The sequence below is a fragment of the Bubalus bubalis genome, chromosome 11 (genome assembly GCF_019923935.1).
Source record: "Bubalus bubalis isolate 160015118507 breed Murrah chromosome 11, NDDB_SH_1, whole genome shotgun sequence".
Classification (NCBI taxonomy): Eukaryota; Metazoa; Chordata; class Mammalia; order Artiodactyla; family Bovidae; genus Bubalus; species Bubalus bubalis.
The window spans coordinates 23,871,040-23,897,187 of NC_059167.1; the positions used below are offsets into that span (position 1 = coordinate 23,871,040).

The window sequence follows — 26,148 nt, forward strand, 5'->3', positions numbered from 1 at the left end:
AGCAGAGGAAACACGGTGACCTGGGTCATGTTGGTAGGTGGGGGTCAGATGTCAGGGGCATCGTGAAGAGGATAAACTTCAGAATAAGAATTTTTACAGAAAGGCAGAGGATTAATGTTTCTGAATCTGCATTAGGGAATTGGGAAAATGTGGTCCCTTCTTTCTTGCTTTTCCATCCTGGAGCTGGGAGAATTCATACAATAAGGGTAAGGTAGCCAAGTATGAGTTCTAAGGAGGGTAAAACATAACAGTCTGTTTACCATGCAGTGGGGATTCCTGGGTTCAGTAGAAAGCCCGAAGTGAGGGGAATAGAAGAGGGGACGTAGGAGTAAATGACTGGCCTCATTGCCTGCCCAACCAGTAGTTCTGTGTGGAGGGGGGTGCCTGAGCCCCCCACATACTCATCACTGCCCCCCACCACCTTCACCCTCACCCCCACAACACAGAGGGGGGTTTTAATCTTAGACTTGATCAGTGATAAAGAAGTAAAAACAGACCAACAGCTGCCATCAAAGGCCAAATGAAATTTAGGTGTGAAATCTCTTTTAGTGCCAGCAGAGGCTGGGGCTCCAAAGGACACCAGAACACTTTGTCCTTTGTTCAGGTTCTACTACAAACAACCTTCAAGCCCTTTGCACCTTACTGTTCTTTCTTTTTAGGGCCTTACTTCCTTTCCCTCCTCCCTCCCTCCCTTTCTTAATTCCTTCTCATTCTTCAGGTTTTCAGTTTGAAGTCACTTTTTAAGGAAGCCTTTCCAGACCTTCCAATACTGAGTTAGACATGATAGTACTAGCTAACATTATTGAATGATTACTATATACTAGATACCTGCTCAACGTGTTACAAGTGTTATTTAAATTTTCATCACAATGTAGTGAGGTAGGCCCTGGTATTATCTCCATTTAAGATATGGAAACCAAGACTTGGTAAGGCAAAGTCATTTGCTCAGGGTCACAGAGTAAGTGGTCAAAAGCAGAATCCAAAACCAAGTCAGATCAAGAGTGTTGATTACCCCTCCCCTGGTTCACTGCAGCCTCTGACTTACAATCATCCATTTAGAGGATTATCTCTTTCTCCTGGAGAGCAACTTCTTTGAGAGCCTGAATGGTGTCTTAATATCATTTAACACAGTGCCTGGTACAGGAGGGGTGTTCAATAAATTTCTATTGAATAAATAGATACTAAATTACATATGTAAGGGTCTTTTTAAATTGAAGTATAATTAATTTACAATGTTGTGTTGGATTCTGGTGTACAGCAAAGTGATTCAGATTATATATTAATACATATATTTTCATATTCTTTCCCAGTATCAGTTCAGTTCAGTTCAGTCACTCAGTCGTGTCCAACTCTTTGTGACCCCATGAACCGCAGCACGCCAGGCCTCCCTGTCCATCACCAACTCCTGGAGTTTACCCAAACTCATGTGCATTGAGTTAGTGATGCCATCCAGCCATCTCATCCCCTGTTGTCCTCTTCTCCTCCTGCCCCCAATCCCTTCCAGCATCAGGGTCTTTTCCAATGAGTCAACTCGACATGAGGTAGCAAAGTATTAGAGTTTCAGCTTCAGCATCAGTCCTTCCAAGGAACACCCAGGACTGATCTCCTTTAGGATGGACTGGTTGAATCTCCTTGCAGTCCAAGGGACTCTCAAGAGTCTTCTCCAACACCACAGTTCAAAAGCATCAATTCTTTGGCGCTCAGCCTTCTTCACAGTCCAACTCTCACATCCATACATGACCACTGGAAAAACCGTAGCCTTGACTAGACAGACCTTTGTTGGCAAAGTAATCTCTATGCTTTTTAATATGCTATCTAGGTTGGTAATGATTTTCCTTCCAAGGAGTAAGTGTCTTTTAATTTCATGGCTGCAATCACCATCTGCAGTGATTTTGGAGCCCAAAAAATAAAGTCTGACACTGTTTCCAGTGTTTCCCCATCTATTTCCCATGAAGTGATGGGACCAGATGCCATGATCTTCGTTTTCTGAATGTTGAGCTTTAAGCCAACTTTTTCCCTCTCCTCTTTCACTTTCATCAAGAGGCTTTTTAGTTCCTCTTCACTTTCTGCTATAAGGGTGGTGTCATCTGCATATCTGAGATTATTGATATTTCTCCCGGCAATCTTGATTCCAGCCTGTGCTTCTTCCAGCCCAGCGTTTCTCATGATGTACTCTGCATATAAGTTAAATAAGCAGAGTGACAATATACAGCCTTGACGTACTCCTTTTCCTATCTGGAACCAGTCTGTTGTTCCATGTCCAGTTCTAACTTGCTTCCTGACCTGCATATAGATTTCTCAAGAGGCAGATCAGGGTGGTCTGGTATTCCCATCTCTTTCAGAATTTTCCACAGTTTATTGTGATCCACACAGTCAAAGGCTTTGGCATAGTCAATAAAGCAGAAATAGATGTTTTTCTGGAACTCTCTTGCTTTTTCCATGATCCAGCGGATGTTGGCAATTTGATCTCTGGTTCCTCTGCCTTTTCTAAAACCAGCTTGAATATCAGGAAGTTCACGTATTGCTGAAGCCTGGCTTGGAGAATTTTGAGCATTACTTTGCTAGTGTGTGAGATGAGTGCAATTGTGTGGTAGTTTGAGCATTCTTTGGCATTGCCTTTCTTTGGGATTGGAATGAAAACTGACCTTTTCCAGTCCTATGGCCACTGCTGAGTTTTCCAAATTTGCTGGCATATTGAGTGCAGCACTTTCACAGCATCATCTTTCAGGATTTGAAATAGCTCAACTGGAATTCCATCAGCTCCACTAGCTTTGTTCGTAGTGGTGCTTCCTAAGGCCCACTTGACTTCATATTCCAGGATGTTTTGCTCTAGGTGAGTGATCACACCATCATGATTATCTGGGTCATGAAGATCTTTTTTGTACATTTCTGTGTATTCTTGCCACCTCTTCTTAATATCTTCTGCTTCTGTTAGGTCCATCCCATTTCTGTCCTTTATCGAGCCCATCTTTGCATGACATGTTCCCTTGGTATCTCTAATTTTCTTGAAGAGATCTCTAGTCTTTCCCATTCTATTGTTTTGCTCTATTTCTTTGCATTGATCGCTGAGGAAGGCTTTCTTATCTCTCCTTGCTGTTCTTTGGAACTCTGCATTCAGATGCTTATATATTCCCTTTTCTCCTTTGCTTTTCGCTTCTCTTCTTTTCCCAGTATAGGTTATTATAAAATATTGAATATAGTTCCCTCTTGATAGATAAAGTGCCTGATGAACTATGGATGAGGTTCGTGACATTGTACAGGAGACAGGGATCAAGACCATCCCCATGGAAAAGAAATGCAAAGAAGCAAAATGGCTGTCTGGGGAGGCCTTACAAATAGCTGTGACAAGAAGAGAGGTGAAAAGCAAAGGAGAAAAGGAAAGACATAAACATCTGAATGCAGAGTTCCAAAGAATAGCAAGAAGAGATAAAAAAGCCTTCTTCAGTGATCAATGCAAAGAAATAGAGGAAAACAACAGAATGGGAAAGACTAGAGATCTCTTCAAGAAAATCAGAGATACCAAAGGAACATTTCATGCAAAGATGGGCTCGATAAAGGACAGAAATGGTATGGACCTAACAGAAGCAGAAGATATTAAGAAGAGGTGGCAAAAATACACAGAAGAACTGTAGAAAAAAGAGCCTCACGACCCAGATAATCACGATGGTGTGATCACTGACCTAGAGCCAGACATCCTGGAATATGAAGTCAAGTGGGCCTTAGAAAGCATCACTATGAACAAAGCTAGTGGAGGTGATGGAATTCCAGTTGAGCTATTTCAAATCCTGAAAGATGATGCTGTGAAAGTGCTGCACTCAATATGCCAGCAAATTTGGAAAACTCGGCAGTGGCCACAGGACTGGAAAAGGTCAGTATTCATTCCAATCCCAAAGAAAGGCAATGCCAAAGAATGCTCAATCTACCGCATAATTGCACTCATCTCACACACTAGTAAAGTATGCTCAAAATTCTCCAAGCCAGGCTTCAGCAATATGTGAACTGTGAACTTCCTGATGTTCAAGCTGGTTTTAGAAAAGGCAGAGGAACCAGAGATCAAATTGCCAACATCCGCTGGATCATGGAAAAAGCAAGAGAGTTCCAGAAAAACATCTATTTCTGCTTTATTGACTATGCCAAAGCCTTTGACTGTGTGGATCACAATAAACTGTGGGAAATTCTGAAAGAGTTTTCCTGATCTGCCTCCTGAGAAATCTGTATGCAGGTCAGGAAGCAACAGTTAGAACTGGACATGGAACAACAGACTAGTTCCAAATAGGAAAAGGAGTTCGTCAAGGCTGTATATTGTCAGCTTTTATAACTTATATGCAGAGTACATCATGAGAAACGCTGGACTGGAAGAAACACAAGCTGAAATCAAGATTGCCGGGAGAAATATCAATAACCTGAGATATGCAGATGACACCACCCTTATGGCAGAAAGTGAAGAGGAACTAAAAAGCCTCTTGAGGAAAGTGAAAGAGGAGAGTGAAAAAGCTGGCTTAAAGCTCAACATTCAGAAAACGAAGAGCATGGCATCTGGTCCCATCACTTCATGGGAAATAGATGGGGAAACACTGGAAACAGTGTCAGACTTTATTTTTTGGGCTCCAAAATCACTGCAGATGGTGACTGCAGCTATGAAATTAAAAGATGCTTACTCCTTGGAAGGAAAGTTATGACCAACCTAGATAGCATATTGAAAAGCATAGACATTACTTTGCCAACAAAGGTCCGTCTAGTCAAGGCTATGGTTTTTCCTGTGGTCATGTATGGATGTGAGAGTTGGACTGTGAAGAAGGCTGAGCGCCGAAGAATTGATGCTTTTCAACTGTGGTGTTGGAGGAGACTCTTGAAAGTCCCTTGGACTGCAAGGAGATCCAACCAGTCCATTCTGAAGGAGATCAGCCCTGGGATTTCTTTGGAAGGAATGATGCTGAAGCTGAAACTCCAGTACTTTGGCCACCTCATGTGAAGAGTTGACTCATTGGAAAAGACTCTGATGCTGGGAGGGATTGGGGGCAGGAGGAGAAGGGGACGAGAGAGGATAAGATGGCTGGATGGCATCACTGACTCGATGGACGTGAGTCTGGGTGAACTCCGGGAGTTGGTGATGGACAGGGAGGCCTGGCATGCAGGGATTCATGGGGTCGCAAAGAGTTGGACACAACTGAGTGACTGATCTGATCTGATCTCATCTGATGCTATCCAGTAGGACCTTGTTATTTACCGTGAGTTTTAAAAGAAGTCATGTGTCTGTACATACTGCTATGCTTAAAATGGATAACCAACAACGACCAACTGTATAGCTCATGGAACTCTTCTCAATGTTATATGGCAGCCTGGATGGGAGGGGAGTTTGGGGGAGAATGGATACATGTATATGTATGGCTGAGTCTCTTCATTGTTCAGCCGAAACTATCACAACACTGTTAATTGACTATACCCCAGTACAAAATAAAAAGCTTAAAAAAATTAAAATAAGTTATGTCTCTTTACGCTATGAAAGTTCTGAGGATGTAATTACCACTCTTATATGGGGCAGGGAAGAACTCATGGAACTGGCGTTGAAGCTGAGCTTAAGGATTTTCCAGGAGGAATCTGTAGGGTGTTTGGAACGGCAGTGATGAAAGTGGAAGGAGAAAGTCAATAAATATTTGGGCTCCCACTATTTATCAGATAGTGTTCTAGGATCTGGGGGTATAGTGATAAAGAGTCCAAGCTCTCCTTGAGACAGAGAATTGTAGGTATTGATCTGCATGATAAATAAAACATGCGTGATAAAAAACATAAGGTAATGTGGTAGAGAGTATGTATGGGGGAGAAGTTTGTCAACCAGCGCAGTCAGGGAGGTGAGGGACAGAGGTTAAAAGTATGGAGCAGCTGAAATACGGGGCACTGAGCTGCAGATTAGGAGAGGTTTTAAGCCTGGGTGAGGTGGAGGATGGTGTACTAGAGTAACATATATACAATATATATTATATAATATAGAGTAACAGAATGGTGGTGCTAGAATGCTACCTCTAAAAGAATGAATACGGACTTCCCTGGTGGTCCAGTGGTTAAGAATCCGCCTGCCCACTCAGGGGACTCAGGTTCAATCCCTGTTCCAGGAAGATTCCACATGCCATGCTGGAAGCATGCTAAGCCCTTACGCCACGACTACTGAGCCCGCACCCTAGAGCCTGGACTCCACAAGCAGAGAAGCCACCGCAGAGTGAAGCCTGCGTACTGCAACTAGAGAGTAGCTCGCACTTGCCACAAGAGTAGCAAGAAGACCCAGAGCAGCCAAATACAAAGAAAATTTAAAAGAGGGATTGTGTGTTTTTTTTTTTTTTTAAAAAAGATGAAGAGCCCACCAAAGTTGTATGAAAATTATTTTAATAATATCTGATATGAGCCATAAAAAGAGCATTAAAAAAAAAACCTTAAGCGGAGCCTCCTGAAAACACAGTTGCCATTGACTCCCACCCCTCACTCCACTGAGGGATTTTCCTGATTGGGAAATGACTGACCTTTAACACCAAAGAGGGAACCGGCTGCCTATTGGCGTCAAAAAGCCAAACAGAATTTTCCATACTTTGAAGTATGAAGTCCTCCCCACTTCTCCTTTTGTTAAGTTGGTGTATATAGCTTTACTCTGGCTATTCAGTGAGTTACTCTTACTGAGTAACTTCCTTTCTTCCTGTTAATCTCTTGTCAGTTAATTTGCAACCCACGCCCCCCACCCCAGCCCCACCCGCATCCCCAACCCCTTCACTTGAACTTAAAATGGCAGAGGAAAAGATTTCTGCCAGCAGTTTTCGACCCTTGCAGCTGATAAAAAGAACCTAGGGACCGTTTTCGGAGAAGGCAATGGCACCCCACTCCAGTACTCTTGCCTAGAGAATCCCATGGACAGAGGAACCTGGTAGGCTGCAGTCCATGGGGTCTCAAAGAGTCGGACACAACTGAGCGACTTCACTTTCACTTTCCACTTTCATGCATTGGAGAAGGAAATGGCAACCCACTCCAGTGTTCTTGCCTGGAGAATCCCAGGGACAGGGGAGCCTGGTGGGCTGCCATCTATGGGGTCGCACAGAGTCAGACACGACTGAAGCAACTTAGCAGCAGCAGCAGGGACCTTTTTAAGAAATACTCAAGTCCCTATCCTCCCTCCCCCACCACTCATTAGTTATCAGAGATGGACCCAGACAATAGAGTATTGAAAGCTCCCCAGGTGGTTCTAATCAGTTCAGTTCAATCACTCAGTCCTGTCGGACTCTTTGCGACCCCATGAATCACAGCACGCCAGGCCTCCCTGTCCATCACCAACTCCCGGAGTTCACCCAGACTCACGTCCATCGAGTCAGTGATGCCATCCAGCCATCTTATCCTCTCTCGTCCCCTTCTCCTCCTGCCCCCAATCCCTCCCAGCATCAGAGTCTTTTCCAGTGAGTCAACTCTTCACATGAGGTGGCCAAAGTACTGGAGTTTCAGCTTCAGCATCATTGCTTCCAAAGAAATCCCAGGGCTGATCTCCTTCAGAATGGACTGGTTGGATCTCCTTGCAGTCCAAGGGACTTTCAAGAGTCTTCTCCAACACCACAGTTGAAAAGCATCAATTCTTCGGCGCTCAGCCTTCTTCACAGTCCAACTCTCACATCCATACATGACCACAGGAAAAACCATAGCCTTGACTAGATGGACCTTTGTTGGCAAAGTAATGTCTCTGCTTTTCAATTTGCTGTCTAGGTTGGACATAACTTTCCTTCCAAGGAGTAAGCGTCTTTTAATTTCATGGCTGCAGTCACCATCTGCAGTGATTTTGGAGCCCAGAAAAATAACGTCTGACACTGTTTCCACTGTTTCCCCATCTATTTGCCATGAAGTGATGGGACCGGATGCCATGATCTTTGTTTTCTGAATGTTGAGCTTTAAGCCAACTCTTTCACTCTCCTCTTTCACTTTCCTCAAGAGGCTTTTTAGTTCCTCTTCACTTTCTGCCATAAGGGTGGTGTCATCTGCATATCTCAGGTTATTGATATTTCTCCCGGCAATCTTGATTCCAGCCTGTGCTTCTTCCAGCCCAGCGTTTCTCATGATGTACTCTGCATATAAGTTAAATAAGCAGAGTGACAATATACAGCCTTGACGTACTCCTTTTCCTATCTGGAACCAGTCTGTTGTTCCATGTCCAGTTCTAACTGTTGCTTCCTGACCCGCATACAGATTTCTCAAGGGGCAGATCAGGTGGTCTGATATTCCCATCTCTTTCAGAATTTCCCACAGTTTATTGTGATCCACACAGTCAAAGGCTTTGGCATAGTCAATAAAGCAGAAATAGATGTTTTTCTGGAACTCTCTTGCTTTTTCCATGATCCAGCGGATGTTGGCAATTTGATCTCTGGTTCCTCTGCCTTTTCTAAAACCAGCTTGAACATCAGGAAGTTCACGGTTCACATATTGCTGAAGCCTGGCTTGGAGAATTTTGAGTATTACTGTACTAGCGTGTGGGATGAGTGCAATTGTGTGGTAGATTGAGCATTCTTTGGCATTGCCTTTCTTTGGGATTGGAATGAAAACTGACCTTTTCCAGTCCTGTGGCCACTGCTGAGTTTTCCAAATTTGCTGGCATGTTGAGTGCAGCACTTTCACAGCATCATCTTTCAGGATTTGAAATAGCTCAACTGGAATTCCATCAGCTCCACTAGCTTTGTTTGTAGTGATGCTTTCTAAGGCCCACTTGACTTCATATTCCAGGATGTTTGGCTCTAGGTGAGTGATCACACCATCGTGATTATCTGGGTCATGAAGATCTTTTTTGTACAGTTCTTCTGTGTATTCTTGCCACCTCTTCTTGATATCTTCCGCTTCTGTTAGGTCTATACCATTTCTGTCCTTTATAGAGCCCATCTTTGCATGAAATGTTCCTTTGGTATCTCTGATTTTCTTGAAGAGGTCTCTAGTCTTTCCCATTCTGTTGGTTTCCTCTATTTCTTTGCATTGATCGCTGAGGAAGGCTTTCTTATCTCTCCTTGCTGTTCTTTGGAACTCTGCATTCAGATGCTTATATCTTTCCTTTCTCCTTTGCTTTTCACAGCTATTTGTAAGGCCTCCCCAGACAGCCATTTTGGTTTTTTGCATTTCTTTTCCATGGGGATGGTCTTGATCCCTGTCTCCTGTACAATGTCACGAACCTCATTCCATAGTTCATCAGGCACTCTATCTATCAGATCTAGGTCCTTAAATCTATTTCTCACTTCCACTGTATAATCATAAGGGATTTGATTTAGGTCATACCTGAATGGTCTAGTGGTTTTCCCTACTTTCTTCAATTTAAGTCTGAATTTGGTAATAAGGAGTTCATGATCTGAACCACAGTCAGCTCCTGGTCTTGTTTTTGTTGTTTGTATAGAGCTTCTCCATCTTGGCTGCAAAGAATATGCAGTCAAGATAGAGAATCAAGTATGAGGAGTTAGATCTTTCAGTGCTTCTCAAACTTTAATGTGTAAGCCGATCACCTAAGAATCTTGTTGAGCTCAGATTCTGAGTCTGTAGACCTATGGGTGGGAGTGGGAGAGGCTTTCCAGGTAGTTCAGTGATAAAGAATCAGCTGGCCAATAAGGAGATGCAGGAGATGGGGTTTAATCCCTAAGTTGGGAAGATCCCCTGGAGGAGGAAAAGGCAACCCACTCAAGTATTCTTGCCTAGAGAATTCCATGGACAGAGAAGCCTGGCGGGCGGGGTCACAAAAGAGTCAGACAACTGAGCGCGCGCGCGCACACACACACACACACACACACACACACAGATCTACCGTGAGACCCAAGAATCTGCACTTCTAGAACACGCTCTTCGGAGAAGGTGATGGCACCCCACTCCAGTACTCTTGCTTGGAAAATCCCATGGACGGAGGACCCTGGTAGGCTGTAGTCCATGAGGTCACTAAGAGTCGGACACGACTTCACGACTTCACTTTCACTTTTCACTTTTATGCATTGGAGAAGGAAATGGCAACGGACTCCTGTGTTCTTGCCTGGAGAATCCCAGGGACGGGGGAGCCTGGTGGGCTGCTGTCTATGGGGTCGCACAGAGTCGGACACGACTGAAGCGACTTAGCAGCAGCAGCAGCAGCAGCAACATGCTCTTAGGTGATGTCCATGCGGCTGCTCTACCTACCACACTTTGAATGGTAAGGCTTTAACCAGCCTTTTTTTTTCTTCACTTTTCCTTTTAAATCTTCAGAATCATTTTCACACAAAGGTAACAACTTCCTAGGCTACACAGTTGTGGCTTCATCAATGACTTAAAGAAGTCATTGATACCCATCACTTGAGAGCGAGCTGTGAATATAATGGTCTATCTGAACCTGTTTCTCAAGCCCATGTCCTTCAAACTAGATCCATCATTTTAACTCAACTTTTCCACATTTGGTTTATTCCATTTAAAACTCTTCAGTGTTCAAGGATATACAGTTGCTTGATGTTTCAGGGGTGAGAGAAACCTCCCTTCCACACACACAAAAAGGGCCATTGTGTTCTTTGATTTAAATCGAAACATTAAGCGTTACTATCCTAAAGTACCACAAGGTGGAGATATGACTCCAAGAAAAAAACCCCTCTGCTTTCTATGCTATATCTCTTTCTGCAAGTTTCCTTCTATTTCTGTGTGTCTATTTTCCCTTTCTAGTTGTCTATATTTTCCCACTGTCTTTCTTCCTAATTTGAAATAGTTACTAGCCATTTTCACTGAGCAGGAAAACAACAGGGGGGTACGAAGTAAGTTATGGTAGATTAACAGGCTGGAACTCTATGTAGCTATTTTAAATGTATTCATAAATTCTATAGAAATATGGAAAATGTTTGCCAAAACATTCATTTTTAATTATTGTTAAATACATTACACTGAGGTGATTCTAATACTTTTACTGCCTACATAAGCAAACCAAAAAACCTATAAATGCCTCAAGGTTAAGAAATCTAAACCTAAAGACAACCAATCACAAATGGCTGACCAGGCTTTCCAAATACTATAACCTTATGCTATAGCCAATCAGATGATTTCCTTGTTTTGCTTCCATTTTTTCTCTATAAGGGCTTCCCTGGTGGCTCAGTGGCAAAGAATCCACCTGCAATGCAGGAGACGTGGGTTGGATCCTTGCATCAGGAAGATCCCTTGGAGAAGGAAATGGCAACCCACTCCAGTATTCTTGCCTGGGAAATCCCATTGACAGAGGAGCCTGGCAGGCTGTAGTTCATAGGGTCACAAAAGAGTCAGACACTACTTAGCAACTAAACAGCAAGAACAATTTCTCTATAAAAGTCTTTTCCCTAGTGCCTGTGGAATGAGAGCTCTTACTCACTTCTGGCTTGGTACTGCCCTATTTGAATCGATTTTTTCTCAAATAAACATATATTTTTTAATGCCTCAGTTTATATTTTAACATTACAAAATGGTGTGTATTCTATCACTACGATAATATTTTAAAGTGCAGAAACTTAGAGAGAATGATTGAAAAGTAATATGTAAAACTGAAAGGTCTTTAGGATTTTTCTCTCTCATTCACAGATTTTCTATATTACATCATGTTTTCAATAATTAAAAACATTAAAACAAAAGGACTCAAATGCTTAAGAAATGAAGACTTTTTAGGTGACAGGGTTAGGAATATATTTTCTTTTATAAAATTTCAATTTGATGTTTTTGGGAAAATAACATATCTTATTAAAAGAAACAGGTAATAAAATTTTTAAAATATATATTATTTGTAAGAGTATCAAAAAGCACCAAATACCTAGAAATAAGTGTGATGAAAGATGTACAAGACAACTACAGAAGATCTAAATAAACAGAGATATACAGTACCAGGTTCATGACCTAGAAATCTTAACATAAGTAAGATGTTTTTTTTTTTCCAATGTTTCATATTTATTACTGGGTCTCAGACTGATAGTGAGGAAATAACATCAGGAGCCAAGCATTACAGTAGTGATGTTCTCATTGTGATTTGGCTGCTTAAAAAAGTGGTCTTAACATGTGTGGCACACATGTTAAGACCACTTCTCATAGACCCAGCTTGCTTCTTATAGACCCAGCTTGGTTCTTCTCCAATGTCTTCTCTTGGAGTTGTACCTGATTTTATTGCCAGTTTTCATTCGAATCCATTGAGGAATGGGACGATTCTGCTTTTGTTTCTTGGCCAGGAACCGCTTGATCCTGAAAGTCTTGTGAGAAGACATGGTGAGGAGAGAACTCAACCGCACACAGGATGGCGGAGAAGAGAAAAGAGTCATAAGTAAGATGTTAAAAAATAAATAAGCAAAACAAAAGTTAAAAAAAAAACAAAGCAAAAGCAAAAAAAATAAGCTACAAGAATATATTGTACAGCACAGGGAATATAGCCAATACTTTATAATAACCATAAGTAGAGTATAATCTTGAAAAACTGTGAATCACTATGTTGTACACCTGAAACTTATATACTGTAAGTCAACTATACCTCAGTTAAAAAAACAAGATGTCAATTCTCCCTAAATTGATTGATAGATGCAATCCAAGCAAAATTTTTGGTGAAAATACAAAGAACCTAGAACAGCCAGCAATAGTCTTGAAGTAAAATATTTCAACAGTCTTGAAGTAAAATATCACAGTTGAAAGACTTAGCGCTATGAGAAATCAATGCCTACTGTGAAGTAATGAGACAGGTTGATGCTGGCACAAGGGAAAACAAAAGAGAACAGAACATAATGGAGCCGGAAAACTGGTGTCACAGAGAATTATTGTCCTTGGTGTGGGACCCCCCTCCCCAGCATTTGGTGTCAGAAGTGTTGTGAGTGTGGTAGTAGTGTAAGAGTAAAGGAGAAACACAGTAGACCAAGTTTTTTCTAAAACAGTTTCATATATGTAATGTAGTACCAAAAGAAATCTCACTAAAAAAAGCTATAGAAAGAGGCATATCCACACTACATAGATAATCCAAAATGAAATTCTGAACAAAATGAAGTGTTATATTTACCTTTTCTTTATGCAAAGTAAATTCTTTCTTGATCAATTTCACAAAATTGCAACAAGCTTTTTAAGTTCTTTTGGTTGGCTTTTTAAAAATTGAGGTATAATTTTCATCTTTTTAAAACCCTATTTCTTTGGAATTTCTTTTCATTTAGATGGGCCTCTACTTTTTATTCCCTATGAGTAAGTGGTCCTAAATTAAGTCTACTCTCAGTTAAGTAAGTGTTAGTGTTTGTCGCACTGTCGTTCCCAACTCTGCGACCCCATGGACTGCAGCCCACCAGGCTCCTCTGTCCATGAGATTTTCCAGGCAAGGATTCTGGAGTGGGTTGCCATTTCCTTCTCCAGGGGGTCTCCCCAACCCAGGGATCGAACCCAGGTCTCCTACACTGCAGGCAAATTCTTTACCAACTGAGCTACAAGGGAAGTCCCCCCGAAAATAAGAAAGTGAAGTCACTCAGTCGTGTCCGACTCTTTGTGACCCCATGGACTGTAGCCCGCCAGGCTCCTCCATCCATGGGCTTCTCCAGGCAAGAGTACTGGAGTGGGTTGCCATTTCCTTCTAGCAAATCATTAATGCTATATCATAAGAAAAAGAAACAATAAAAACTACAGAATAAGACAGTATTCTTAGAAAAATTATGCCATCGATAAGTGTAACTAAATACTAAGAGAAAGCTCTATAGAAAAGTTTTAAGAATCTAGCATGGGGATTTCCCTGGTGGTCCAGCAGTTGGGAATCCGCTTTCCAATGCAGAGGATGCAGGTTTAATCTCTGGTAGGGGAACTAAGATCCCACGTGCTGCAACAACTGAGCCCACACACTTGAGAGCCTGTTCTCCACAACTAGAGAGCGCCCCAATATCACAATGAAGACCCATCACAGCAAAAAAAAAAAAAAAAAAGGAATCTAGCATGGGCCATAAAAGTAAAAAGTTATCTGAATTCTTTGGCTAGATATTTTTCTTATTATTCATAAACACTCAGCTTCCAAGAACAACTTCAGCAGTTGAAGTAAGTACCCGTTTTATCAAAAATAGGTCAGATTAATCCTGTATATTGCCACCACAATGCTCAATTCACTCAAATATATCTCCTAGTTCTTGTAGCCAGAACTCTTTGGAAAGTGTAGCAAAGACTGGCCAGTTGTTCACCGAATCATTTTTATTTCACCACTTGGCATACTGATAGTGTTTCCCAGCCTCCTTTGAAGTTACATATATCCATGTTTATGAGTTCCGTGGGTCGAAGACTTGGCCATTAAACCCTCCCAGGAATGATCCTCTATGCTTGCCCCCTCATCTGTTAGATGCAGAAGATCAAATGGAAGGGAACTTGAGGAAGCCCGAAGGGATTGTGAAGCCACTAAATAGAAGGTGCCTGGGTCCCTGAGTTATCACTAGGCAGAAATGATGAGTCATTTGACCAGAAGCACTTAAATGGACTATAGACAGACAATAAACCAACATTTATTGTTATGTTACTGACATTTTATTTTCGTAGCAGTTAGTACCTTGAGATATACAGGGTACGTGTTTCTCCTACTTCCTTTCTCTGCTTCTCCACAACTCGGTTCACTAGGGAATTAGTTGTGAGACTCCTTTAGTGAACCTGAAGAAAGATATCATTAATAACACTCCATGGAGAAACTTGCCAATTGCTAAGTTTGACTTCTTTTTGTCAGCCCACCCTTCCTTGCTGCTATATTCCATCGACCTTTTTTTAAAAGATTTTTATTTAGTTAGTTCTATTTATTTATTTATTTGGCCTCACCAGATCTTAATTATGGCACGTGAACTCTTAGTTGCAGCATGTGGGTTCTAGATCCCTGACTAGGGATTGAACCTGGACCCCCTGCATTTAGAGCACAGTTTCAGCCTCTGGACTGCCAGGGGAGTCCCCTCCACCGAACTTTTGAGGCTGATGAATACTTTGAAGTCCAAAATTGAGAGCTAAAATATATATATATATCACTCCTTGCTGTCTTTACAGGGTTATGGTCGTGAGAACTTATCACTTTATATCCCAGGCGGCATCTAAGCAAATGGCAAATACCCAGATTTCAATTTCTACCGCAGATAAGCAAGCCAAGAAGACAATCTGATAGAGCAAAGTGATTATAAAGATTGTGGAATTACATTACTATACTATTTGTCCCTAGAATTTAATATTTAATATAATAATTTAATATTCAAAAAATTAAGTATTTTAAATACTTAAAGTAGTACTTTAAATAGGTGTCTTAGGTGTCTTTTTTTCTATGACTCTAGAGTGGTGAAACTTCTGAGCCTGCACTGGTTCTTCACTTTTTTTTGTTGTCACAGATACTTTGTAAATCTAGTAAACCTAATGGACCCCTTATCACAATACTGTTTGTAAATGAACACATAGAATTTCAAACAAAAGTGAATTAAAATAGTTATCAGAATATTTTTTAAAATGTCTTATGGTAATATGTGTTTCTATTGACACATAAATAAGGAGATCTAGTAGTTGGTCTCGGAGAAGGCAATGGCACCCCACTCCAGTACTCTTGCCTGGAAAATCCCATGGATGGAGGAGCCTGGTAGGCTGCAGTCCATGGGGTCGCTAAGAGTCAGACATGACTGAGTGACTTCACTTTCACTTTTCACTTTCATGCACTGGAGAAGGAAATGGCAACCCACTCCAGTGTTCTTGCCTGGAGAATCCCAGGGACGGGGAGCCTGGTGGGCTGCCGTCTATGGGGTCGCACAGAGTCGGACACGACTGAGGCGACTTAGCAGCAGCAGCAGTAGTTGGTCTAATAATTACTGCAGAAATTTTGAAGTAATGAGTGGAAATGACATTTTGAGATAATTATTATGAGATGAAAATATCTGTGGTTTCTATCAGTGACAAAAATCACAAGTATTACTAATACTAATTGGTTTGTTGCCTAGTTCATAATCAAAAGAAATGTTAAATTTCAATTAGAGGTTAAGAAACTAAAGATAAAACTCTGATTTTATCTATAGTGTGCAGGTTAAGAACTCTAGGACTAGTGGGTTCCCCAAAACGCTGAACGTGGTTATCTCTGAGTAGTGGAAATATGGATGGTTTAAATTTTTCTTCTTATTTTTTATAACCATGTATGGCGACGATTTTTTAAAAAATTTATTTGACTAAACTGGGTCTTAGTTGTACACGTACATAATCTTCAGTCTTTGTTGTGGCATGCAGGATCTTTAGCTGTGGCATGTGGGATCTAGTTCCCTGACCAGGGATCGAAGCCAGGACCTCTGCCTTGGGAGCACAGTCTTAGCCACTGGACTACCAAGGAAGTCCCTCTTCTTTTCTGTATTGTTCAAATTTTCCATAATAAGCAAACATCACTTTTACCATTATAAAAGACATCACATGATATTTACAAAAATGAAAGGGGTGTATTGGTAAGATTAAGTATACAGAATTAAAATTGGAGAAACAAAATAATGCTTGAAGAAAAAGGAAAACAAAATCCTGGGTGAAGATGGAGAAACTGAACCTGACTTTCATCAGGATACAAGCTGATGAGACCTTTATACCATTCATCTTTTTACACAAATTCTTTAATACACGATGCTGCCTCAGGGTTGAAGCACCATAATTCTTTTAACGGGCCACACGGGCACTCTTGGGCCACATTTCAAATAAAAAAGAAAAGGGAATCCACAAGTCTCTATTACTCATGAGTTTAGTAATTTTATTATCTATACCTTCTGCATCCTTCACTCTTGCTAACCCTTCCAGCCAGGACTTGTCTGCCTACTCAGTGCTCCACTTAGTGGTCTGGGAGAGAAAACTAGGCAATGAAATTCAGACCCCTTACCAGGCCCTACAAGACTCTCCTGGATCTGACCCCTACCTACTTCCCTAACTTCCAACTGCATTTCCCTCGCATTCGCCTCTCTGACCTATTGATTCCTCCAATAGCCAATCCTGTTTCAGCCTCGGGGGCTTTGTCTTTTCTGGTCCTCCTTCCTGGCAAATTCTTCCTCTAGCGTTCCCAGAGACCAGTCTGGCTCCATATCCTTGCAGCTCTGGCATATTTTCTCTGAGACTTTCCTGACTTCCCAAGCCACCCCTGCAGGTCATATTACTGCAACAACACTCCCTGGAATTATTTCTATATTGTTTCTCAATAGGAAGGAAGCTGCTTGAAGCCAAAGACCTTGTCGATCCTGTCCACCTCTTCAGCACTTAAAACGGCACCGGAATGAATGAATAAATGAGTGGTATGAACGAATACCTGCTGACAGCCTCCTGGGGGTGCCCTCTAGCTTGGGAATAAAAATCAGTTTGTCGAGCGGAAAGCACGTTAATAGCGGTTTTTATCTGTCCGCTCAGGCATTGGCACCCCCTACGAATCTCGGTGATTCTATACGCTTAGAATTCCGGCCGCGCAAGGCGTGAAAAGACAACCCCTCAAGAGCCTTCGCCGCCGTCCGCGCCGAACTGCGGCTGCGCGCCGCCAGAGGAGGGGCGTGGCCAACTCCGCGGTGGGGAAGTGAGTCCAGAGCCAGCGAGAGGACGCTGGAGGGCGCGCTAGAGCGGCGCGGCATGGCCGGGCCTGGGGCTGGCGAGCCGGCCATGGAGGACGAGCGAAGCTTCTCAGATATCTGCGGCGGCCGCCTGGCCTTGCACCGCCGATACTACTCCCCTTCCTGCCTGGAGTTCTGCCTCAGCTGCCCTCGGATCTCTTTGCGCTCGCTCACCGCTGTCACCTGCACCGTTTGGCTGGCGGCCTACGGACTCTTCACACTCTGTGAGGTAAGGCCGGCCTCGGAGTCGGGGCTTGGGTTTGGAAGGATCTTTGGGGTCTTAGGCTCGAGCCCAGAGCTCTCACCGGACCGTCCTACAGTCGTGCGGCCTGGAGGGCAGAAACTCGCCGGTTTTGGGGACGCCATTCCGCTGCTGGACAGCTCTCTTCCTTCCTTAACGTTGAGTGAACTTTGCGCCCACTCCGGGATCGCTGCTCTCTGCGCTGTGGTTCCACTCAGCCTACATCTCGTCCTTGCTCGACAGCCTAAAACGTTAACTTCCATGTGCTCTGTGTAGTACAGGCTCACGGTAGTTCAGTTCCAAGAGTTTAGAGAATTAGGTGGACGGATCGTCCTCACCCATCCCTTCCACTCTTCACAGGAGTCGCTGCTGACAATACCTTTTACAGTCTTCGAGAAACTGCCTTTGCCTCCACAGTTCAAATACGCAGGCTAAGAATCTCTCTTTTCAGGACAGTCTAACCTCCCCCACCCCACAATCACTACCCCACTTCCAAGTATTTTCTAAAGAACTGTGAGATTGCGGAGACGGGTGGTTTCTGTGCTTAATTTCCAGATTCATTCCCATCAGTATTTTCTCAGGTTCAGTTTTCACACCTCTAAAATGGAATTGATACCTGCTATGCCAACGCCACAGCATTGTGAGGGTCATATGTAGCAGCATCCTGACAACTCTCAAATGAAAGGAATCATCCTAATTGCCCTTTTCATTTGTAACTTAGTCTCATATGTAGTGTCCTGAGTGACATGTCTTATTCCAGAAGTGATCTGACCAGAGCTAAGTACAGCAAGGCTATTTATTTCTGTAATTTGGGTATGGTTTTCAATACTGCATCTATTTGTTTTTCTTAAAAAAAAAAATGTTTTTTTATTTTGGATGTGGCAGGTAGTTGCAGCTGCTTGCTTATTATAGTTGCTCCGTGACCTGTAGGATCCTAGTTCACCCAACCAGGGATCCAACCCCCATCCACTGCGCTGCAAGGTGGATTCTTAACCACTGGACCATCAGGGAAGTCCCCCATTAGCTTTTTGAAAAAGCCACTAGAGCATATTTCAGAGCATGGTTAATTTAGTGTAGATATACACAAAATTAAGACCCTTATTTGTATTAGTTGTATCTAAAAGTTCATAAGTCAGTCGAACTGGTTGAAATGCCAGGACAGTTCTTCCTCCTGCCCCCTAAAAAATTTAATATATAATATAGTTGAATTTCAGTACTAGCCTGAGTTCTACCCACATAGTCATGTGAGGAGGCTGCTACTGCTGCTCATTCGCTTCAGTTGTGTCCGACTCTGTGCGACCCCATAGATGGCAGCCCACCAGGCCCCGCTGTCCCTGGGATTCTCCAGGCAAGAACACTGGAGTGGGTTGCCATTTCCTCCTCCAATGCATGAAAGTGAAAAGTGAAAGTGAAGTCACTCAGTCGTGTCCGACTCTTAGTGACCCCATGGACTGCAGCCTACCAGGCTCCTCCGTCCATGGGATTTTCCAGGTAAGAGTACTGGAGTGGGGTGCCATTGCCTTCTCCGTGAGGAGGAGGGAACAGATATTTATTAAAGCCCACTGAGTGCCAGCTGCTTTACTGAATGCCTCATTTCAACCTTAGAAGAAAGCTTATCTGACGTGATAAAACTAGTAAATGGCCTACTGGGGCTTCAAACCCAAGGCTGTCTGATGGCTTGCTTAGCAGAATTTTTAAATAGGAGGTTTGTTTTACACCAGCTCCCTTTTGTACTTATCTATCTCATCCTGGTATATCCTACTTAACCCTCATTAATGTCCAGGGCTAAGTAACCTTATCTTCCTTTAAACTCCACTGAAGCACTTCTTAAGGGCTCTGTGTACCAGAATTTCTATTTTTTCTCCTATTCAAAACTATTAATCAGAGTACTGAATCTCAGCTTGTATAAGAAGAAATCTCTTGGAGGAATTCATTAAAACATGTGGCTTTACTTCAATCCAAACCAATATTGAATTGTTAGAATTTCAGAAAGAAAAATTAAGTATAAAAAATGCAGGGGTAATAAAGTTTTGGGCAGTGATTACTTTATAGGAAAGCTGATATGGGTCAGATCCCCTAAGTAAGCAGATGAACTTACCTACAAAATAGAAACAGACTCACAAACTTAGAAAACAAACTTATGGTTACCATAGGGGAAAGAAGGGAGGAGGGATAAATTGGAAGCTTGGGGTTGATACATACACACTACAATATTTAAAATAGGCAACTAACAAGGACGTACTGTATAGCACAGGGAACGCTACTTAATATTTTGTAATAACCTCAATAGGAAAAGAATTTCAAAATGTGAAGATATATGAATATGTATAACTGAATCACTCTGCTCTACACCTGAAACTAACACATTATAAATCAGCTATACTCCAAAATAAAATAAAAAATTTAAAAATAATATTAAAATCCCCTAAGTATATACTTGTTCTTCATTCCTTCTTTCCTCCCAGTTTTTTAATTCACAGTTCTATTAGAATTCTAGGATTTTACCTTACTTATTCCAACCTGGAATGTTCTTTCCCCTTCCTTTTCTCAGCTAAGTATATCTGTCAATAATTACCACCTCCTCAGCACCAGTTAAATCCTGCTTCCTTAGAAGTCTTCGTAGGATATTCCTGTGTGCTTTAATCTCTCTCTTTCTTGCTTTTTCTCTCTGTTAATCCTGTCTTAGTCACTTCTATATCATAGTATTCTCCAAAAACATTTTATATATTTAATCTTGTCTCTAATAAATCTTGTAAGGGCCAGAACATAAGTTTATCTCTCTCCATTCTTCCATAATGCTTATTCAGTTCATATTATGTACAAGACACTGTACTAGGTACTAGACATTTAATTAACTCAAAGTAGATATTTCTGAGCCCATCAAAGACCCAGCACATAGATTTCTCCATCCTCCATTTGTTAATTAACAAATAATTATCTAGTGCAGAGGTCAGCAAACTTTTTCTTAAAAAGGCCAAACAGTAAATATTTTAGGCTTTGCAGGTCTCTGTCTCATATTCTTCTGTTTCATTTTCTTTTATCAACCCTTCAAAAAATGTAAAAAAGAAAAAAACAAACAAAAACAGTTTTAGCTTAATGTGGACCAGACAAAAGCAGATCACAGGCCCAAATAGTTCTTAGACTTCTTATCTAACTCTTAACTATGTGTTATATAGAAAGAAGTAGAAAGGTACTTTGAAGGAAAACCAGAGCTGGTCAGTAGTTAAAGCAGTAAAAACAGATTTCATTCAGAAACTGTTGCAATGGGAGAAAAGAGACCTCAGTATTGAAGGTTGGGTTCAATTCTGCATACCTCAGGGACCAGTAGAAATTTATAGCCAAAGAGCAGGGTCAGTGGTCAATGGATGCAAAATTACTAAAAGGAAACATGAGGAGTAAATGGGGGATTCTGGCTAAATTGATTCAACAGGATTCTTGCTGAAGGCAGGCCAGGGTGACCAGATAACCAAGGTGAGCGTCTTCTGTAAACTCACTTAGCAAGAGTCTTGCTACAACTTGGCCAGCAAGGCCTGCATTGTTCAACAAGAGTCTCACTAGAGTTAGTAGGTCAGAGAGGGTATCTTGTCAGTAACAAGATTAGTAAAACACCTCCTGCCCTCAAGGAATGACAGCCATAAATTAGTGAATCTCTTGTGATTCTAGGTCATCAATGATTTTTTTTTCCTGTGCCATCCTTCTAAATAGTTTTTTTGGGGGGGAAAAAAAAAGGAAAACAAACATACCTCGATAGAAAAACACACTTCAACTTCAGAAATGTTAAAAGGTTGTAAATGTTAAAAGGTTCTTAGAATCAAAGAAATAAATACCATTTTGGGGACCCTTAACACTGTCCTTAGTCATTTCAGCTAGTCAGTCAGCCTTAACATATCACTCAGTCATAACCCAAAACAACCAAAAGGGCCCTGAGTAGTAAGATCTTTATTATTTAACAAAACCAGAAGTCAAGATGAAGAAGGACTCTAGAGGGCATAAGAGGCTCGGTTGATTTTAGTTTTTTCATCTTACCAATCTTCTACCCTTTACCTGTCCTCAGCCCAGCTTTCCACACAGTTTTGGCAGAGGCCTTGTAGTTTTGGGCATCAAAACTTTAGGATGAAGGAGCCTTCTCTTCCTTAGATCTCTTTCTTGAGATGGACTTAGTTTTCTAGAAAGCCTTCCAGCAGACTTCCCCTCATATGTCATTGGCTAAGTGGGAGAAGGCAATGGCAACCCACTCCAGTACTCTTGCCTGTAAAGTCCCATGGACGGGGGAGCCTGGTAGGCTGCAGTCCATGGGATCACGAAGAGTCGGATGCAACTGAGCGACTGAGCGACTTCACTTTTCACTTTCATGCATTGGAGAAGGAGATGGCAACCCACTCCAGTGTTCTTGCCTGGAGAATCCCAGGGATGGCAGAGCCTGGTGGCCTGCTGTCTGTGGGGTTGCACAGAGTCGGACACAACTGAAGCAACTTAGTAGTAGTAGTAGAGTTGTGTCATTGGTCCATTTCTGAACCAGTCGTTTGCAGGAGTGTTAGGAAGCAGGAGTGGCTGTTGAGTATTATCTGCTGCACTGTGCTAAGCATGTTATTATTTATTACTGTTTAGTCTGAGATTTTGCTACATATTTTACTGATGAAAGGTGAGAAGAAAAAATCTGAGTCCTTAAGTTGCAATTTTGGAAGGAAAATCTCTGAGAGCAGTGTGATGGGTATCCTGCTGAGGGAGGTTCTTCTCCTCAGACCTGTCCATTTGTTGTCTGGATGTGTCTTATCATGTGCTTTCCTAGCACTGCAGAGCCCAAATAAAAGTAGCTTCCTCTTCCTTCACGCACGTTCTTCCTATCCATTCACCTCAAGGAGAACAAAGGTTTTTTTCCACATTGTCTGGAGTTGACTTATTAACCAGCAGAGAAACACTTGATAATCTTAACCGCCTGTGTCTGGCTCTCTCTTCAGAACAGCATGATCCTGTCTGCTGCCATCTTCATCACTCTCTTAGGCCTGCTTGGTTACCTCCATTTTGTAAAGATTGATCATGAGACTCTGTTAATCATTGATTCCCTGGGCATCCAGATGACCTCATCCTATGCCTCAGGCAAAGAAAGTACCACCTTCATTGAGATGGACAAGGTGAAGGATGTCATCATTAATGAGGCTATTTACATGGTAAGTATTTAAATCAGTAAATGTTACCCGCCTCCCTAGAGGAGGCAGCCCATGGGGTGTGTCTGGATCTAAACTGAGTCTTAATACCTCAAGTAATGATGTCACAGAATTAAACTTAAGGGCTCCATGTAGTAGTACTTAGAGTGTTTTCTTTTTGGCTGGCATGTCTTTAAACCATAAAAGTAAACTTGTATTGAAAACATACGCCCTTTATTCTTAAAGAGATGCAGGTTTTCATGGGTAGGGAGTTAGCATTTCAACTTTATTTTCTAGCCCAGCTTCAGAATCATCTCTGGTTGTTGTTCTTTTGTCTTTTTTCCTCTAAAGAATGAGAATATACCCCTCTGTCAGTTCAGAAGCTATCAAGTGCTATTTATGAAGTTTTGAGAAAGAAAACTGAGTTTCACCTAGATCTCTCCTATTTGGTTTATTTTTCTTACAGCAGAAGGTGATTTACTACCTCTGCATTTTATTGAAGGATCCAGTGGAACCACATGGGATATCCCAAGTAGTACCCATCTTCCAGGTGAGCACAGAAGACTTTTCTTAAGTTTTTTTCTCTAGAGAAGTCCTTTACCTTACTCCTTCTCTGAGCAGATCCACTGCTTCTTAGGTTCAGTAGGAATGTAATCTTCTATTGTCAAGAATATTTGAGGATTCCTGCAGGCTATTTTTACCAAGAATTAGAATGTTATTTCAGAAATTCCTTTCTGAGGCAGATAAAACTTTCAGAAATATTAGGAACCTATACAAATTCTAGAGATAATAATACATATATGGCAGCTTCTGCGGAGCAGGCAGTGGCACCCCACTCCAGCACTCTTGCCCATGGATGGAGGAGCCTGGTGGGCTGCAGTCCATGGGGTCGCTGAGAGTCGGACACGACTGAGCGACTTCACTTTCACTTTTCACTTTCATGCATTGGAGAAGGAAATGGCAACCCACTCCAGTGTTCTTGCCTGGAGAATCCCAGGGACGGGGGAGCCTGGTGGGCTGCCGTCTATGGGGTTGCACAGAGTCGGACACGATTGAAGCGACTTAGCAGCAGCTTCTGCATATATATCATCATTCACCTGCTTCGATTCTGTCAGTCTGCTAGTATGTGATTTTTGTTGTTGTTTAGTCACTAAGTTGTGTCCAACTCTTTGAGACCCCATGGACTGTAGCCCCCTAGGCTCCTCTGTCCATGGGATTACACAGGCAAAGATACTGGAGTGGGTTGCCTATTTCCTCCCGACCCAGGGATGGAACCTGGGTCTCCTGCATTGGCAGGATTCTTTACCACTGAGTCACCAGAGAAGTCCAATATATGATTTTACATAAATGTTACTGATCCATACAGACTGCTATACGCTATTTTAGCGTCTTGCTTTTTTTTTTCAGTTAACTCTTTTCTTTAATCTTTCTAATTGAAGGATAGTTGTTTTACAATGTTGTAATTGGTTTCTGCCATAGAACAATGTGAATCAGCCATAATTGCTTTTTTAATATATTTTTCATGTATCTACAAAAGCCATTATACTTATTATTTTAAATAATTATATCATCATATCATATATTAGTTTATTTAGCCACATCATTTGCTAGCTTTTAAAACCACATCCAGATTATTTTTTGTTTTGCTCATATAAAAAATACTTATACAAACATAATTACAGTCAATTATTTTATAGGTATGTAAATCATGTATGCAGTTAATTATGCCTCACTGCCTTTTTCACAAAGGATTTAAGGCAGCTAAGCTAAAATTCTTTAGAATTTATCTCAAAATTATATTAAAGCTTATGAATACTTTCATAGATTTTAATAGTGTTTGAGATTTGGCTCTAGAGATTAGACAGCTTTACCATACTTTTGGGAATTTGTGCTTGTTTTTATGTAGTCTTGTCTAACAGTAGTTTTAGCTATTTTTTAGTTTAGTATATATTAAAGGAATTTAGAGTTACTAAATTTGTATCTCTTTAAATAACAGACTTTTATATTTCCTTGTAAGTATTACCTATCAGTATTTTCTCTTGTTTTAAACTATCCATCTCCTCTATTAGTCAAGCAGATACTACATATTGATTATGCATTATAACAATTTATTTTAGGTAGCCAACTTTTATTAAATATGCTTTCCACATACATTTTTCTCATTCTGTGGCTTTTCTTTTGATTGTATTATATTTCATTATACAAAATAATTTGCAGTCTTTACATATCAAAGTGCCCTTCTTGTCTCTGAGAGCTGCTTCACAGCTTGCGACACTTCCCAAGAGGGTCTGTCCTTGTTACTCCCCTTTCTTGCTCTTAGGCGGATATCATGAAATTTAGACAGATTAAAAACTGTCTGTTGAGCTCCTGCTTCCCACAGTTCACAGGCTGGGCTGTGGGCCTGGTTAGGGATCACTCCCAGCAAAGTCCTGTGAGGCCTGAACTTCCACCTCTCTGAGCCCACACCTGTGCCGTTTAGACCCCCTCGGGTTGTAGGTGAGAGATCAAGGTTGCACATGGACACACCACCACTAATCAGTCTTACGTTCATCTTGACTCTGCATTTCTCCCCTTTGGAATTCAGAGTGCCAAGCCCCGGCTGGACTGCTTGATTGAAGTGTATAGGAGCTGCCAGGAGATCCTGGCACACCAGAAAGCCACATCAACGAGCCTATGAGTCCCAGCATTCAGAAAGCCAGTGTTGTCTTCCAGAGGAGACTCCTAAGCCACAGTGGCTGGCTTATTTTCTGTATTTTAAACCTTCAAGTGGACATAGTCTGAGAAACCAGTATGGATGTGGTGGATCTCAGAGCCATAGAGAAGGTGACTGAAAACCTAACTTATTGTGTGATATTGAGCAAAATATTAATGTATATTTTAGTGTTCCTTTTGTAAGGTTTTATTTATTTTACCAATTGAGGGGAGACCTTGAAACTCTATGTTAGGAGTAATGTTGACTGAGCGTACTTTGTGAGCACACTTGGGCTTACTTTGTGTTGGAATTTATAGAAAATGGGAAACTGACATCAGCTCTTTTGATAATTTTTCCAGCTGTGCAGTGTCCCTGTATAAAAGTTAAGAAAGAAAAAAAGCAAGCCCTTCAGGGACTGGTTAGTAGGAAGCAATGTCCTACAAAAGTCTAGTCTCTGTCCACCTAGCTCCTGTGTTCTGTACAGGGTTACTTTATGATGATTCTCTTAATAAACAGATATTCTTCCAAAACATACACCACTGC

General features: G+C 41.6%; 2 protein-coding genes across 3 annotated transcripts; one reads left to right on the forward strand and one right to left on the reverse strand.

Annotated features, from left to right (window-relative positions):
• Positions 1-11,882: 11,882 nt before the first annotated feature.
• Positions 11,883-12,233, reverse strand: LOC102407107 (60S ribosomal protein L39). The gene has a single exon (XM_025296517.1). It carries the CDS (start codon positions 12,216-12,218, stop codon positions 12,063-12,065), a length of 156 nt encoding a protein of 51 aa, XP_025152302.1. The 5' UTR covers positions 12,219-12,233; the 3' UTR covers positions 11,883-12,062.
• A 5,238-nt stretch (positions 12,234-17,471) lies between these two features.
• Positions 17,472-26,144, forward strand: PIGH (phosphatidylinositol glycan anchor biosynthesis class H). 2 transcript variants are annotated; one of them, XM_006056179.3, is made up of 4 exons: positions 17,472-17,757; positions 22,728-22,937; positions 23,383-23,463; positions 25,498-26,144. In XM_006056179.3, exons 1-4 carry the CDS (start codon positions 17,548-17,550, stop codon positions 25,588-25,590), a joined length of 594 nt encoding a protein of 197 aa, XP_006056241.1. In that variant the 5' UTR covers positions 17,472-17,547; the 3' UTR covers positions 25,591-26,144. The 2 variants fall into 2 exon arrangements, with proteins under 2 accessions (XP_006056241.1, XP_006056240.1); XM_006056178.3 differs by having other exon boundaries at positions 17,477-17,757; positions 23,380-23,463.
• The last annotated feature ends 4 nt before the right edge of the window (positions 26,145-26,148 follow it).